This window comes from Protomyctophum parallelum (genome assembly GCF_964188405.1).
Source record: "Protomyctophum parallelum genome assembly, chromosome: 1".
Classification (NCBI taxonomy): Eukaryota; Metazoa; Chordata; class Actinopteri; order Myctophiformes; family Myctophidae; genus Protomyctophum; species Protomyctophum parallelum.
Genome location: NC_139697.1, coordinates 1,056,214 through 1,073,927, shown reverse-complemented (window position 1 = coordinate 1,073,927; position 17,714 = coordinate 1,056,214). Strand labels below are relative to the sequence as shown.

The window sequence follows — 17,714 nt, the reverse complement described above, 5'->3', positions numbered from 1 at the left end:
ACACCTGTGTGAAGTGAGGGGCGCTCTTATCCACGTACTGCAACAGGTTGCAGAGGACCGTTAAAACAGCAGCTAAAATCATGGGCAGCACAGAATTACCACAGTCTCCATAACATCTACACCACTCGCTGTATGAAAAAAGCCCACAACATCATGGAAGACACCAGCCACCCCGCAAATACCCTGTTCAAACCAGGCAGTCAGGCTGCTGAACAGCTGACCTGTATTGCACTTTCTGTCACTTCACTTGCACTTTTCTTTTCCTGTTTTTTTGTCTTTTCTTGCACTATAGATGTTGTTTATGTCCTGTGTATGTTAGACTGAGAGTGAACACTATAGATGTTGTTTATGTCCTGTGTGTGTTAGACTGAGAGTGAACACTATAGATGTTTGTTTATGTCCTGTGTATGTAAGACTGAGAGTGAACACTATAGATGTTTGTTTATGTCCTGTGTATGTAAGACTGAGAGTGAACACTATAGATGTTTGTTTATGTCCTGTGTGTTAGACTGAGAGTGAACACTATAGATGTTTGTTTATGTCCTGTGTATGTTAGACTGAGAGTGAACACTATAGATGTTTGTTTATGTCCTGTGTGTTAGACTGAGAGTGAACACTATAGATGTTTGTTTATGTCCTGTGTATGTAAGACTGAGAGTGAACACTATAGATGTTTGTTTATGTCCTGTGTATGTTAGACTGAGAGTGAACACTATAGATGTTTGTTTATGTCCTGTGTGTGTAAGACTGAGAGTGAACACTATAGATGTTTGTTTATGTCCTGTGTGTGTTAGACTGAGAGTGTACACTATAGATGTTTGTTTATGTCCTGTGTATGTTAGACTGAGAGTGAACACTATAGATGTTTGTTTATGTCCTGTGTATGTTAGACTGAGAGTGAACACTATAGATGTTTGTTTATGTCCTGTGTATGTTAGACTGAGAGTGAACACTATAGATGTTTGTTTATGTCCTGTGTATGTTAGACTGAGAGTGAACACTATAGATGTTTGTTTATGTCCTGTGTATGTAAGACTGGGAGTGAACACTATAGATGTTGTTTATGTCCTGTGTTAGACTGAGAGTGAACACTATAGATGTTTGTTTATGTCCTGTGTATGTAAGACTGAGAGTGAACACTATAGATGTTGTTTATGTCCTGTGTTAGACTGAGAGTGAACACTATAGATGTTTCTTTATGTCCTGTGTATGTAAGACTGAGAGTGAACACTATAGATGTTTGTTTATGTCCTGTGTATGTTAGACTGAGAGTGAACACTATAGATGTTTGTTTATGTCCTGTGTATGTAAGACTGGGAGTGAACACTATAGATGTTGTTTATGTCCTGTGTTAGACTGAGAGTGAACACTATAGATGTTTGTTTATGTCCTGTGTATGTAAGACTGAGAGTGAACACTATAGATGTTGTTTATGTCCTGTGTTAGACTGAGAGTGAACACTATAGATGTTTGTTTATGTCCTGTGTATGTTAGACTGAGAGTGAACACTATAGATGTTTGTTTATGTCCTGTGTATGTTAGACTGAGAGTGAACACTATAGATGTTTGTTTATGTCCTGTGTGTGTAAGACTGAGAGTGAACACTATAGATGTTTGTTTATGTCCTGTGTGTGTTAGACTGAGAGTGTACACTATAGATGTTTGTTTATGTCCTGTGTATGTAAGACTGAGAGTGAACACTATAGATGTTTGTTTATGTCCTGTGTATGTTAGACTGAGAGTGAACACTATAGATGTTTCTTTATGTCCTGTGTATGTAAGACTGAGAGTGAACACTATAGATGTTTGTTTATGTCCTGTGTATGTTAGACTGAGAGTGAACACTATAGATGTTGTTTATGTCCTGTGTTAGACTGAGAGTGAACACTATAGATGTTTGTTTATGTCCTGTGTATGTAAGACTGAGAGTGAACACTATAGATGTTGTTTATGTCCTGTGTTAGACTGAGAGTGAACACTATAGATGTTTGTTTATGTCCTGTGTATGTTAGACTGAGAGTGAACACTATAGATGTTTGTTTATGTCCTGTGTATGTTAGACTGAGAGTGAACACTATAGATGTTTGTTTATGTCCTGTGTGTGTAAGACTGAGAGTGAACACTATAGATGTTTGTTTATGTCCTGTGTGTGTTAGACTGAGAGTGAACACTATAGATGTTTGTTTATGTCCTGTGTATGTAAGACTGAGAGTGAACACTATAGATGTTTGTTTATGTCCTGTGTATGTTAGACTGAGAGTGAACACTATAGATGTTTGTTTATGTCCTGTGTGTGTTAGACTGAGAGTGAACACTATAGATGTTTGTTTATGTCCTGTGTATGTAAGACTGGGAGTGAACACTATAGATGTTGTTTATGTCCTGTGTTAGACTGAGAGTGAACACTATAGATGTTTGTTTATGTCCTGTGTATGTTAGACTGAGAGTGAACACTATAGATGTTTGTTTATGTCCTGTGTATGTTAGACTGAGAGTGAACACTATAGATGTTTGTTTATGTCCTGTGTATGTTAGACTGAGAGTGAACACTATAGATGTTTGTTTATGTCCTGTGTATGTTAGACTGAGAGTGAACACTATAGATGTTTGTTTATGTCCTGTGTATGTTAGACTGAGAGTGAACACTATAGATGTTTGTTTATGTCCTGTGTATGTAAGACTGAGAGTGAACACTATAGATGTTTGTTTATGTCCTGTGTATGTAAGACTGAGAGTGAACACTATAGATGTTTGTTTATGTCCTGTGTATGTAAGACTGAGAGTGAACACTATAGATGTTGTTTATGTCCTGTGTATGTTAGACTGAGAGTGAACACTATAGATGTTTGTTTATGTCCTGTGTATGTTAGACTGAGAGTGAACACTATAGATGTTTGTTTATGTCCTGTGTATGTTAGACTGAGAGTGAACACTATAGATGTTTGTTTATGTCCTGTGTATGTTAGACTGAGAGTGAACACTATAGATGTTTGTTTATGTCCTGTGTATGTAAGACTGGGAGTGAACACTATAGATGTTGTTTATGTCCTGTGTTAGACTGAGAGTGAACACTATAGATGTTTGTTTATGTCCTGTGTATGTAAGACTGAGAGTGAACACTATAGATGTTGTTTATGTCCTGTGTTAGACTGAGAGTGAACACTATAGATGTTTGTTTATGTCCTGTGTATGTTAGACTGAGAGTGAACACTATAGATGTTTGTTTATGTCCTGTGTATGTTAGACTGAGAGTGAACACTATAGATGTTTGTTTATGTCCTGTGTGTGTAAGACTGAGAGTGCTCTGAGCTAAATGATTTTCATTGTATTTATACTCTGTATCATCTATACACATGACAAATAAACCTCAACCTAAACGTCATCCATTTATTGTCAATGGGAAGGATGTAGGATGAAAATAGCCCATTTACTGTTTACATACAGTATGACGTAAATTCTCCATCCGTTGGTAATGGTTGTGTAAGACGAAAATCTACACCATAGCTGAATATAGGAGGGGCTTTAATGTTTTTACCGTGAGGTGGTTGTAGATCTGTTAGTCTAGAGGGTTTAATGTGTACCGTCAGGTGGTTGTAGATCTGTTAGTCTAGAGGGTTTAATGTGTACCGTGAGGTGTTTGTAGATCTGTTAGTGTAGAGGGTTTAATGTGTACCGTCAGGTGGTTGTAGATCTGTTAGTCTAAAGGGTTTAATGTGTACCGTGAGGTGGTTGTAGATCTGTTAGTCTAAAGGGTTTAACCCATTTTGGTGTTAGCATCATGTTATGCTTTAGCTATTGAAATATAGCAGATCTACAAGCTCATATTTTGAAAAAATCGAAGAATGACTGACTTTTTTAGAATCTGATCTCAGGTCAGAATGGGTTAATCAGACCAGCGTGTGTCCAGTGGAAACCTCGTATGAATCTGATCTCAGGTCAGAATGGGTTAATGTTTACCGTCAGGTGGTTGTAGATCTCCCCGTTGTAGCACAGCCACAGGTAGGGGAACTTCTTGACTCTCATTGGCTGCATGCCGTACAGCTGGTCCACGATGGCCAATCGGTGGAAGCCGAAGCAGCAGTTGGTGAAGCCGTTGACGTTCTCGAAGCGGAAGGCGTCGGGGCCGCGGTGGGCGATCTTCATGGCCGAGGTGCACTGCAGCGACAGACACTCATCACTGCCGAACAACGCCCAGATACCACACATCTACAGACAGGGGGACGGACACACAGACACACAGACACACAGACAGACAGACACACAGACACACAGACACACAGACAGACAGACACACAGACACACAGACACACAGACACACAGACAGACAGACACACAGACACACAGACAGACAGACACACAGACACACAGACACACAGACACACAGACAGACAGACAGACAGACAGACAGACAGACACACAGACACACAGACAGACAGACAGACAGACAGACAGACAGACAGACAGACAGACAGACAGACAGACAGACAGACAGACAGACAGACAGACAGACAGACAGACAGACAGACAGACAGACAGACAGACAGACAGACAGACAGACAGACAGACAGACAGACAGACAGACAGAGGTAGGGAGGGAGGGAGACAGGGAGATAAATAACTAAGCGATTTAAACGCTCATTTCAAAACGTCACTTGAGGTCAGTCCGCTAACAACCCCCCCCCCCCCCCATAGGTTAGGAGATAGGCTTACCGTACGCCCTCTTTTGGGGGGGCTGTCCGGGCAGTCCGGGGGGGGTTTCATAAATTCAAATGTCCGGGGTTTTACACGTATCGCTCACAGACCATTCAGACCAATGTGTATTACAAATGCACGTTCAATGGTTCGTAGTGGAAAAACACTGTGAGAGGTGGACTTTCAGCCCGAACCCCGGAATGTGTATTATTCATAACTCTGCATGCGCTGCGCGCTGAGTCTGACTGCACTGTTCCGACTGCAGTCTGCTCTGCTGTCTGCTCTGCTGTCTGCTCTGCTGTCTGCTCTGCTGGCTGCAGATAGACTGTTGTGCTCTGGCTGCTCTGCTGTCTGCAGACAGTCTGTTGTTCTCTGCTGTCTGCAGACAGACTGTTGTGTTGTCTTCTCTCCGTGAGGAAAGCTTGACATGCCAAAGAACTATCTCATCATCATCGACATGGAGAAAAAGTATAGGCTACTGTTTTCTTAGCTTTGTGACTGACCAATGAGAAGCAGGTTGTATTGTGACTGACCAATGAGAAGCAGATTGTATTGTCTGCAAAGGAACTATGTGTCTGTCACAAATAACAGTTCTGTCCTGCAATGTCAACAACACAGACAAGCCCATGTCATGTCAACAACACAGACAAGCCCATGTCAACAACACAGACAGGCAGCTGTGGGCGAGGCGAGTCCTGCAAATTAAATTGACCCAATATTATTTTGTACAACCTAGCAAAGCATAAGATAATGGTTTGGAGAATAGGCTGGTCTCTCTTTTTACAAGAGATAAGCCATTGCATACAGGTTCTTAAACTTTTTAATTTCAAGGACCCCCATAACTCTGAGAGTAAAACCAGATAGACCCATAAGATAAATATTATAAAAGGGTCCATTTGGTTCCATTTGTACTAGTACACTCTCAGAGTTACAGACCTATAAGGGTCCATTTGGTTCCATGTGTTACACTCTCAGAGTTACAGACCTATAATGGGTCCATTTGGTTCCATGTGTTACACTCTCAGAGTTACAGACCTGTAAGGGTCCATTTGGTTCCATTTGTACACTCTCAGAGTTACAGACCTGTAAGGGTCCATGTGTTACACTCTCAGAGTTACAGACCTGTAAGGGTCCATTTGGTTCCATGTGTTACACTCTCAGAGTTACAGACCCATAAGGGTCCATTTGGTTCCATTTGTACACTCTCAGAGTTACAGACCCATAAGGGTCCATTTGGTTCCATTTGTACACTCTCAGAGTTACAGACCTATAAGGGTCCATTTGGTTCCATGTGTTACACTCTCAGAGTTACAGACCTATAATGGGTCCATTTGGTTCCATGTGTTACACTCTCAGAGTTACAGACCTGTAAGGGTCCATTTGGTTCCATTTGTACACTCTCAGAGTTACAGACCCATAAGGGTCCATTTGGTTCCATTTGTACACTCTCAGAGTTACAGACCCATAAGGGTCCATTTGGTTCCATTTGTACACTCTCAGAGTTACAGACCCATAAGGGTCCATTTGGTTCCATGTGTTACACTCTCAGAGTTACAGACCCATAAGGGTCCATTTGGTTCCATGTGTTACACTCTCAGAGTTACAGACCTATAATGGGTCCATTTGGTTCCATGTGTTACACTCTCAGAGTTACAGACCCATAAGGGTCCATTTGGTTCCATTTGTACACTCTCAGAGTTACAGACCCATAAGGGTCCATTTGGTTCCATGTGTTACACTCTCAGAGTTACAGACCCATAAGGGTCCATTTGGGTCCATGTGTTACACTCTCAGAGTTACAGACCCATAAGGGTCCATTTGGAACGCCCTGAAGGAACCATGAGGGTCCCTGGACCTTTGAGAGCCACTGCTTTAAATAAATACATAACTAACTAACTAATCTTGAAGGCTTGTTTGCAAATGTTTGTAAACAAACAACAAATGTTTGTAAACAAATACCAAATGTTTGTAAACAAACAACAAATGTTTGTAAACAAATCCCAAATGTTTGTAAACAAACAACAAATGTTTGTAAACAAATCCCAAATGTTTGTAAACAAGTACCAAATGTTTGTAAACAAATCCCAAATGTTTGTAAACAAATCCCAAATGTTTGTAAACAAATCCCAAATGTTTGTAAACAAACAACAAATGTTTGTAAACAAATCCCAAATGTTTGTGAACAAATACCAAATATTTGTAAACAAATCCCAAATGTTTGTAAACAAGTACCAAATGTTTGTAAACAAATCCCTAAATATTTGTAAACAAATCCCAAATGTTTGTAAACAAATCCCTAAATATTTGTACACAAATCCCAAATGTTTGTAAACAAATCCCAAATATTTGTAAACAAATCCCAAATGTTTGTAAACAAATCCCAAATGTTTGTAAACAAATACCAAATGTTTGTAAACAAAATCCCAAATGTTTGTAAACAAACAACAAATGTTTGTAAACAAATCCCAAATGTTTGTAAACAAATCCCAAATGTTTGTAAACAGTCCCAAATGTTTGTAAACAAATACCAAATATTTGTAAACAAACAACAAATGTTTGTAAACAAATCCCAAATGTTTGTAAACAAACAACAAATGTTTGTAAACAAATCCCAAATGTTTGTCAACAAATCCCTAAATGTTTGAAAACAAATCCCAAATGTTTGTCAACAAATCCCAAATGTTTGTAAACAAATCCCAAATGTTTGTAAACAAATACAAAATGTTTGTAAACAAATACAAAATGTTTGTAAACAAATACCAAATGTTTGTAAACAAATCCCTAAATGTTTGTAAACAAATACAAAATAGTTGTAAACAAATACCAAATATTTGTAAACAAATACCAAATGTTTGTAAACAAATCCCTAAATGTTTGTAGACAAATACCAAATATTTGTAAACAAATACCAAATGTTTGTAAACAAATCCCTAAACGTTTGTAAACAAATACCAAATGTTTGTAAACAAATCCCAAATGTTTGTAAACAAATCCCAAATGTTTGTAAACAAACCCTGCGATGTTTTGTAAACACATCCTTGAACGTCGGTGGTAATAACGCGTCCAGGACATGCCTCAGACAGACTTCTCCTCAGGAGACTTGGGTCAGATCTGAAGACATTTTATTTGGCAAAAACATTTTTGAATAGTTCAACTAGCCGATGTAGATCAGCCCCCTCAAGGACCCACGAGGGTCCCTGGATCACACCTCTGACAGCCACTGCTTTAAATACATACATAACTAATATAAAGCATATTTGATCAAATTTAGGAGCCAAACTTTTTTTTGACAAATGAATTTAATTCAAACAGAACCGCGCACGCACAACACATGCACATCCACGACATGCATGCATGCACACGCGCACATGCATGCGCACATGCACGCGCGCATGTGTCCTCTTTTTGGTACTTCAGAATATGGTATGCCCATATAAGGAGAGGAAGTGTAGCCCAGGATTACATTATTAGATAATTGACACTGGGTGAAAAAAATGGGTTGCAAAATCATGGGATAAAAATTAAATTAAAAAAAACCCCAATGGGGCTCTATGGGCTGGCAAGTCGACTATTAAATAGGCAACAAGTGGTGGTCGCGCATACACACACACACACACACACACACACACACACACACACACACACACACACGCACGCACGCACGCACGCGCACACGCGCACACACACACACACACACACACACACACACACACACACACACACAGACAGAGCCTTAGTGTAGGATATGACAGGACCACAATAGAAACAAGCCACCAATAATTATAACAACAACAACAAACTATTAAATCAATCAATCAATCAATCAGTGTGATTAACTACCGGCTACAATGTGTCCCATATGTTACATTACAGTCACAGACCACGTGCTCCTCCTCCTCCTATAGCAGCACGTGGTTCATTCAGTCTGACACATTGTAACCACCATGTGTTGTAGCTACTACTATACAGTATACACACTATAGTGTCACTTTAAAAAAGAACAGATCTACAAGCTCACAGCGTTTGGGGGGGGGGAGGCGGGGTGGGCGAGCGTCGTGCACGCGCGCAGCTATAATGTATACATTTTAAGTAACGTTACTCCAACATATATTCGCTGAGCTGACGGTATGCTGTCCATGTGCACACACACACACACACACACACACACACACACACACACACACACACACACACACACACACACACACACACACACACACTTCCTATAGATTCAGGTGTAAACGCTCCGTTAAAACTTGTATCATCTATAATATTATCCTGTATAAATGTCAGCATGTTTTGCTGTGACTGTGACGTAATGAAGTCCTACCTTTGATGATCGGGGGGGTCCTTTAATCCCGACAGAAAAGATTAAAGATTAAAAGCAGTTTTTTTTGTTAGTTTCTTTGACTCCTTCTCCCAGCCGGCAGGATGACACACTGAGGATGCTGCTATGTCATCCCATGGCCCGGGAGGACGGGCCCCGCGTGCTCTGATTGGCTGCCTGTGTGCGGCGTCACTCCGCTATACTGCTGTGTAGTTGTAGTGCAATGTTGCATCATCATTATGAGGGCTGCGACTTCTTCAAGTCAAGGACCCCCGCATAGACACTCATTATTAGCCCCGCGGACCCCCGTTTGAAGAGACATGGCAGGGACCCCCATTTATAGAGACATGCCAGGGACCCCCATTTAAAGAGACATGCCAGGGACCCCCATTTAAAGAGACATGCCAGGGACCCCCATTTGAAGAGACATGCCAGGGACCCCCATTTGAAGAGACATGCCAGGGACCCCCATTTGAAGAGATATGCCAGGGACCCCCATTTGAAGAGACATGCCAGGGACCCCCGTTTGAAGAGACATGCCAGGGACCCCCATTTGAAGAGACATGCCAGGGACCCCCATTTAAAGAGACATGCCAGGGACCCCCATTTGAAGAGATATGCCAGGGACCCCCATTTAAAGAGATATCTCAGGGACCCCCATTTGAAGAGATATGCCAGGGACCCCCGTTTAAAGAGATATGCCAGGGACCCCCATTTAAAGAGACATGCCAGGGACCCCCGTTTGAAGAGATATGCCAGGGACCCCCATTTGAAGAGACATGCCAGGGACCCCCATTTAAAGAGATATGCCAGGGACCCCCATTTAAAGAGACATGCCAGGGACCCCCATTTGAAGAGATATGCCAGGGACCCCCATTTAAAGAGATATCTCAGGGACCCCCATTTGAAGAGATATGCCAGGGACCCCCGTTTAAAGAGATATGCCAGGGACCCCCATTTAAAGAGATATGCCAGGGACCCCCATTTGAAGAGATATGCCAGGGACCCCCATTTGAAGAGATATGCCAGGGACCCCCATTTGAAGAGATATGCCAGGGACCCCCATTTGAAGAGACATGCCAGGGACCCCCGTTTGAAGAGACATGCCAGGGACCCCCGTTTGAAGAGATATGCCAGGGACCCCCATTTGAAGAGACATGCCAGGGACCCCCATTTAAAGAGACATGCCAGGGACCCCCATTTGAAGAGATATGCCAGGGACCCCCATTTAAAGAGATATCTCAGGGACCCCCATTTGAAGAGATATGCCAGGGACCCCCGTTTAAAGAGATATGCCAGGGACCCCCATTTAAAGAGATATGCCAGGGACCCCCATTTGAAGAGATATGCCAGGGACCCCCATTTGAAGAGATATGCCAGGGACCCCCATTTGAAGAGACATGCCAGGGACCCCCATTTGAAGAGATATGCCTGCAGGGACCCCCATTTGAAGAGATATGCCAGGGACCCCCATTTGAAGAGATATGCCAGGGACCCCCATTTGAAGAGACATGCCAGGGACCCCCATTTGAAGAGATATGCCTGCAGGGACCCCCATTTGAAGAGATATGCCAGGGACCCCCATTTGAAGAGATAAGCCAGGGACCCCCATTTGAAGAGATATGCCAGGGACCCCCATTTAAAGAGATATCTCAGGGACCCCCATTTGAAGAGATATGCCAGGGACCCCCATTTGAAGAGATATGCCAGGGACCCCCATTTGAAGAGACATGCCAGGGACCCCCATTTGAAGAGATATGCCAGGGACCCCCATTTAAAGAGATATGCCAGGGACCCCCATTTGAAGAGACATGCCAGGGACCCCCATTTGAAGAGACATGCCAGGGACCCCCATTTGAAGAGACATGCCAGGGACCCCCATTTAAAGAGACATGCCAGGGACCCCCATTTAAAGAGATATGCCAGGGACCCCCATTTGAAGAGATATGCCAGGGACCCCCATTTAAAGAGATATGCCAGGGACCCCCATTTGAAGAGATATGCCAGGGACCCCCATTTGAAGAGATATGCCAGGGACCCCCATTTGAAGAGATATGCCAGGGACCCCCATTTGAAGAGATATGCCAGGGACCCCCATTTGAAGAGATATGCCAGGGACCCCCATTTAAAGAGATATGCCAGGGACCCCCATTTGAAGAGATATGCCAGGGACCCCCATTTGAAGAGATATCTCAGGGACCCCCATTTGAAGAGATATGCCAGGGACCCCCATTTGAAGAGATATGCCAGGGACCCCCATTTGAAGAGATATGCCAGGGACCCCCATTTGAAGAGATATGCCAGGGACCCCCATTTGAAGAGATATCTCAGGGACCCCCATTTGAAGAGATATCTCAGGGACCCCCATTTGAAGAGATATGCCAGGGACCCCCATTTAAAGAGATATGCCAGGGACCCCCATTTAAAGAGATATGCCAGGGACCCCCATTTAAAGAGACATGCCAGGGACCCCCATTTGAGAGACGATTTCTACGGCTCTAGCAGTGATTCTCAACCCGTTTAATTTCAAGGACCCCCACAGTGTGACATGCATTAGGCTACGGACCCCCATTTAATGTCATTTCTATCTCTGGGACCAACGATTTATATTGTAAAATCAATGCTAATTTAAGTGATCTAAAGGTAATACATCAAATACATAGAAATAGTCTTCAATGATCAGAAGAACCTACAAACCTATAGCATCTGTCAGTATAATAATAATAATAATAATCTAACAGTATAATATCTGAACAATGGAACTATATAAAGTAGGTAGCCTCTAGACATTAACATTTTTAGTACATTTCACTTGTCACACAAAAGTCACTTGTCCGGAGTGCGAGCAAGCACACACACACACACACACACACACACACACACACAATACATTTTAAATCAACTAACTAGTTAGTTTGGGGAACACTTTGAAACTTTGAATATTAGATCATGGGTTTTCAACAGGTGGTCCGTGGACCCCTGGTGGTCCGTGAAGGTGTTGCATGTGGTCCCTGATGCATTTAGTAATGTAGGAAAGTGAAGATTCGTATTTGAATTTATTGTATTGACCACAAGTTGAGAAACAATGCAGTAAATGATCTGGTGACAAATGATGACGCATCAATGTCGTCAGTTTACTGGGAAGACGGATGTCAAGAACTTCCACAGAAAAGTGAGTTAGAATCTCAAGGGAAACCAAACTGTACCGGATTGCCTGGTTGAGTCACCATTATAAGGATTGATTGATTGATTGAAATATTTATTAACAGTTTGTAGAATTTACAGTACATTTTAAGCACAAACTCAATACAAAGACTGTTAACTGTGAGTGGACGACCCAATTAAGCATTATACACTTGTTTACAACAGGGTCCACATTGTTACAATGAACAGCAATATGGACAAGTAAGACGCGCAAACGCGGGAAGCGAACGCAGCTCGTGTGTGTGTGGTTGTGTGTGTGTGTGTGTGTGTGTGTGTGTGTGGTTGTGTGTGTGTGTGTGTGTGTGTGTGTGTGTGTGTGTGTGTGTGTGTGTGTGGTTGTGTGTGTGTGTGTGTGTGTGTGTGTGTGTGTGTGTGTGTGTGTGTGTGTGTGGTTGTGTGTGTGTGTGTGTGTGTGTGTGTGTGTGTGTGTGTGTGTGTGTGTGTGGTTGTGTGTGTGTGTGTGTGTGTGTGTGTGTGTGTGTGTGTGTGTGTGTGTGTGTGCTACAGCTGCGCCCTGTGTGTGTGTGTGTGTGTGTGTGTGTGTGTGTGTGTGTGTGTGTGTGTGTGCTACAGCTGCGGCCTCTGGTGGCGGGCGGGTGGTGTAACAGCGGGACACACAGACATTCAGCCCTTGCTGTCATAGTAAGTGGCTCACTGCGTTCGCAATTACACACGGACGACATTCTCTCCGGCGAGAAGCCCGGAATGAGAGCTGGACTGAACACATCAACACTTCCTTTAGGAAGCACGAATGTATGAGGCACGCACAAGGTGGTACTGAAGCCACAACAATCGCAACACACCTGCCGATTGTGTCCCCCGTAAACCGTAATCAAACATCGACTGTTCCCTCCTATTCTCAGGGGGGATAGGACCGATCTAAGGCTGTGTATTTAGAATACAGGACATGTAAGATCACAGACATTCTAGGCCAGCGCTATTAACAATATTGGAAAGGTGATTATTATAGGAAAGCCAGGCAATAGTGCCAAATAATCCTGTTGGCTGCTAGGTGTGTCACTTGTCCAAACGGACAATGTACATTTTTATTGCACTAAAGATATATTACTTGTCCCGGACAACCGGACAAGCCTTAATGTCAAGCCATGCGGTCTAGAGTGCTATATATGTCTACATACAAACTGGTCAGGCTCCTACTTGGCCTCATCCCCCGAACCCACCTCACCCCTGCCCACTTTGACAGGCTGGAATGGGCTTAGGGTCGACGACAGAGTACAGCATCTTGCAATGGGTCTGGTCCACAAGATTCACTACACCACCAAGATACCCATGTACCTGTCTAAATACTTCACTAAGATACCCATGTACCTGTCTAAATACTCCACTAAGATACCCATGTACCTGTCTAAATACTTCACTAAGATACCCATGTACCCGTCTACATACTTCAATACCCATGTACCTGTCTAAATACTTCACTAAGATACCCATGTACCTGTATAAATACTTCACTAAGATACCCATGTACCTGTCTAAATACTTCACTAAGATACCCATGTACCTGTCTAAATACTTCACTAAGATACCCATGTACCTGTCTAAATACTTCACTAAGATACCCATGTACCTGTCTAAATACTTCACTAAGATACCCATGTACCTGTCTAAATACTTCACTAAGATACCCATGTACCTGTCTAAATACTTCACTAAGATACCCATGTACCTGTCTAAATACTTCACTAAGATACCCATGTACCTGTCTAAATACTTCACTAAGATACCCATGTACCTGTCTAAATACTTCACTAAGATACCCATGTACCTGTCTAAATACTTCACTAAGATACCCATGTACCCGTCTACATACGTCAATACCCATGTACCTGTCTAAATACTTCACTAAGATACCCATGTACCCGTCTAAATACTTCACTAAGATACCCATGTACCTGTCTAAATACTTCACTAAGATACCCATGTACCTGTCTAAATACTTCACTAAGATACCCATGTACCTGTCTAAATACTTCACTAAGATACCCATGTACCTGTCTAAATACTTCACTAAGATACCCATGTACCTGTCTAAATACTTCACTAAGATACCCATGTACCTGTCTAAATACTTCACTAAGATACCCATGTACCTGTCTACATACTTCAATACCCATGTACCTGTCTAAATACTTCACTAAGATACCCATGTACCTGTCTAAATACTTCACTAAGATACCCATGTACCCGTCTAAATACTTCAGATACCCATGTACCTGTCTAAATACTTCCTTAATGTAAACGAAGTCCACACCCACAACACCAGAGGGAGTACAACAAACCATGTGCAACCCAGATTCAGCACAAACAAGGGTCTAAATTATTTTCGCTCCTATGCCACCAAAATGTGGAACGCCCTACCAACAGTCATTAAGACATGTGAATCCCTTGACTCCTTCAAAACCGCTCTCAAAGGGCACCTACGGACGGCTGCAATTCGAAACCGGCCCCCGTAAAATATGAATCCCCCCCACCGCCCCCCCTTTTCCCCCTCACTGTATATGTTTCTTTTCCCTTTTTGCTTCCTTTATGATGAAATCCTGTTCTGTTCTTTAACTACATAGAAGTGTCTATTTGTACGTCTCTAAATGTTTTGATGAATTGAACATGGTGGACCCTGTTGCAAACAAGTGTAATGCTTAATTGGGTCGTCCACTCACAGTTAACAGTCTTCGTATTGAGTTTGTGCTTGAAATGTACTGTACTTCTGCAAACTGTTAATACATATTTCAATCAATCAATCAAAACTTAATGCTAAGTTAAATAAATGTAAACGACAGATTTACTGTAATATGCCTGTAAGGTTGTCGAGGTTAGGGCAAAGGGCTGCGATATGATATATGATCACACTGTTCATCTACTGTACACTTATGAATGCATGCCCTGCTGGCTGTCATGACAACTGACTAAACAATTGCATCCCGGGCTATGGGATCCTCCAGATGTGATGTAATGATGGATATGGATGCATAACTCTAACTGGCCCTTTCTGAAACCAGTCCCTTGACTTGAAGTGCTCTCGGGAGGTTCCCTCGTCAGGAAGTGCCCCTCCAGCTGAATCAAGTTCCCTTGATTAGGGTGCTGGGTTTAAAAAACTGTTTGGAAATACACTCGCCCTCCTTGTGAAGAAACAGGAAACAGACACTATTCGTTGCCATGGTTACCATCATGCAATTGTGTTACCTGTTATTTTGTTTGTACAGTTATATTGCATTGCATCGTGAATGTTTGTGTGACATGTGGATTTCATTAATATGGAAAAAGGAAATACAGCATGACTGTCAAAAATGACATATACATCCATGGTGTTTATAAATCATTGTGTTAAAAGTTGCTTTGTTTGTGTGGTTTCATTTATAGTTTTTCACGGTGGGGTAAATAAAGAGCCCTTGTGAACATCAGTTGGAGCATTGTCTATTCTGCATCAGATGAAGATTGTTTAGGAGGAGTTTATTTATCATTTTTTTTAGTGGTACTTCCATTTGTAGGTCGCGGTTTCCATGCGGACAGAAAGCAGGGCTGCACAAGGCAATCGAGTCTAGATCGGCACAGACTCGCTCTTGAGGGCTTTATAAGCCACTTCCACTCAAGGCTGCTTGGTTTCGGACAACACTTAATATGGCGCAGCCTCGCGTGAACGCACATATCGAGGGCAAGTGTGTAGGGCGAGTGGCGAGGAGCTGGTTTCAGAAAGGGGGTATGTATGGATGACACAATTAACAGGTGGCCTCCCCGAGGATGGAACCACACGACCACACAACGCAGAGGATGGTTACATCATTCAGCAGCAGTTTATATATATATATATATATATATATATATATATATCCATCATTTTTACTACATTTTTATCCCACGATTTTGTAACCCAGTTTTCTTTTCACTAATGTAATCCTGGGCACTACACTTCCTCCGCCCCCCCCCCCACCCAACCTGGGTGGGGGGGGGCAGAGGACTGACCTCATGCCTCCTTCTATGCATGAGGAGTCCAAGCTGCTTCTTTTCACCTGACAGAGGGGAGTTTCCATATATCCATCTTAAACCACAGCCACTGTCCATCCATTTGAAAATATATGCCAAAGACCCTCATAACAGAAGATTTTTACAGTAGTGATTTGTAACCATTTTCATTTCAAGGACCCCCAGTTTGATATGCAACGGGCTATGGACCCCAATTTAATGGCATTTCTATCTCTGAGACCCCAATGTATATTATTGTAAAAGCAATGTTATTTTCTTACAGACTCATAAGGGTCCATTTGGTTCCAAATCATCATTTAGCTCATGGAGACCCCCTGGACCACTCTTAAGAATCAGAGGTAGGCCTAAACAAACATAACATTTATATGTTGGATATTCAAACAATTGCAGATATTGCAGATATACAACATCTGCTTTTAATTAAACAATTTAGAATTTCTTTGGACATTTTTGGAAACTAAGAAGTAGTGTTGGAAGTGTGTTCAACCTCTAAAATGGTTTCCTGTAAGCTATATTAACATATAACATATATATATATATTAATATATAACCTCTAAAATGGTTTCCTGTAAGCTATATTACACATTTTATTTTGAGGTGTGTTGCCAAATACAAAAGTTACTTAGTTCCGTTTGGCATTTAAAACCAGGTATTTATTGAAGTGCCTTTTTTTTCAAACAAAACCCAACAGTCATTAAAACAATGGAGTGCTTAATGCTTAATGTAACATTAATGACGTACAATAAAATAATATCCAGGTCGAGGAAAATAAAAACATAAAACTATTGAAACCAATAATATGACAAATAAGAAGCTGTGTGGGGCGCGCGCACACACACACACACACACACACACACACACACACACACACACACGTTACATGTGCTATGCTGAACTCACTGTAGTTCACACAAAAATAGTTACTTATTTACTAATTTTATAAACCCCACGAAGCCTCAACATTTATCAATATGTTTTTTGTCACATTCCCCGGGTGGGTGTCCCACCCACTCCCATTCAGATGCCCATATGGTGAAATTGACAAAAAATAATAAGAACTTTTAGAACTTGACAAAACAGTTTTCATATAGTTTTAAACAAATGCCATACAGTTGCCATCATGCAGAATTAGAACAATACATCTTTCAATCACACTTGTGGCAAGAAAAGCTTGCATTCATTTAGTATTTCAACATTTACACATAAAACGAAGCATCGGAAACCAACTCAATATATATATATATATATAAAATAAAGCCATGCCTTTTTTTTTTTGTGAAAAATAAAATGGAACTGTGATGGAACAGCCTCTCCAAAGCACTGGGCACCGTGGAGGGTCTGGGCACATGAGACTACAGAGAGATTGGAACACTTTTCAGTGGAGCCTCTAAGGGCTATATCTACCCCATAACCCTTATTCCTAAAATAATTTGCCATTTTTTACCATTAAAAAAAAACTTTTTAACTCATTCTGGGCGGGAACCCCTTTTGG

The 17,714-nt window shown here is 41.8% G+C and overlaps 1 protein-coding gene across 1 annotated transcript in view; it reads right to left on the bottom strand.

Moving 5' to 3' along the window:
- Positions 1-9,116, bottom strand: part of asns (asparagine synthetase) — a gene marked incomplete at its 3' end in the record, with an annotated part of 38,150 nt that extends 29,034 nt beyond the window's left edge. Inside the window, exons 1-2 of the mRNA XM_083771080.1 lie at positions 9,023-9,116; positions 3,958-4,206 (exon numbers count right to left, since the gene is read on the bottom strand). Of these exons, the coding sequence (XP_083627206.1) occupies positions 3,958-4,206 (249 nt within the window). The 5' untranslated portion in view covers positions 9,023-9,116. The remainder of the gene's footprint in view (positions 1-3,957; positions 4,207-9,022) is intronic.
- Between the last annotated feature and the right edge of the window lie 8,598 nt (positions 9,117-17,714).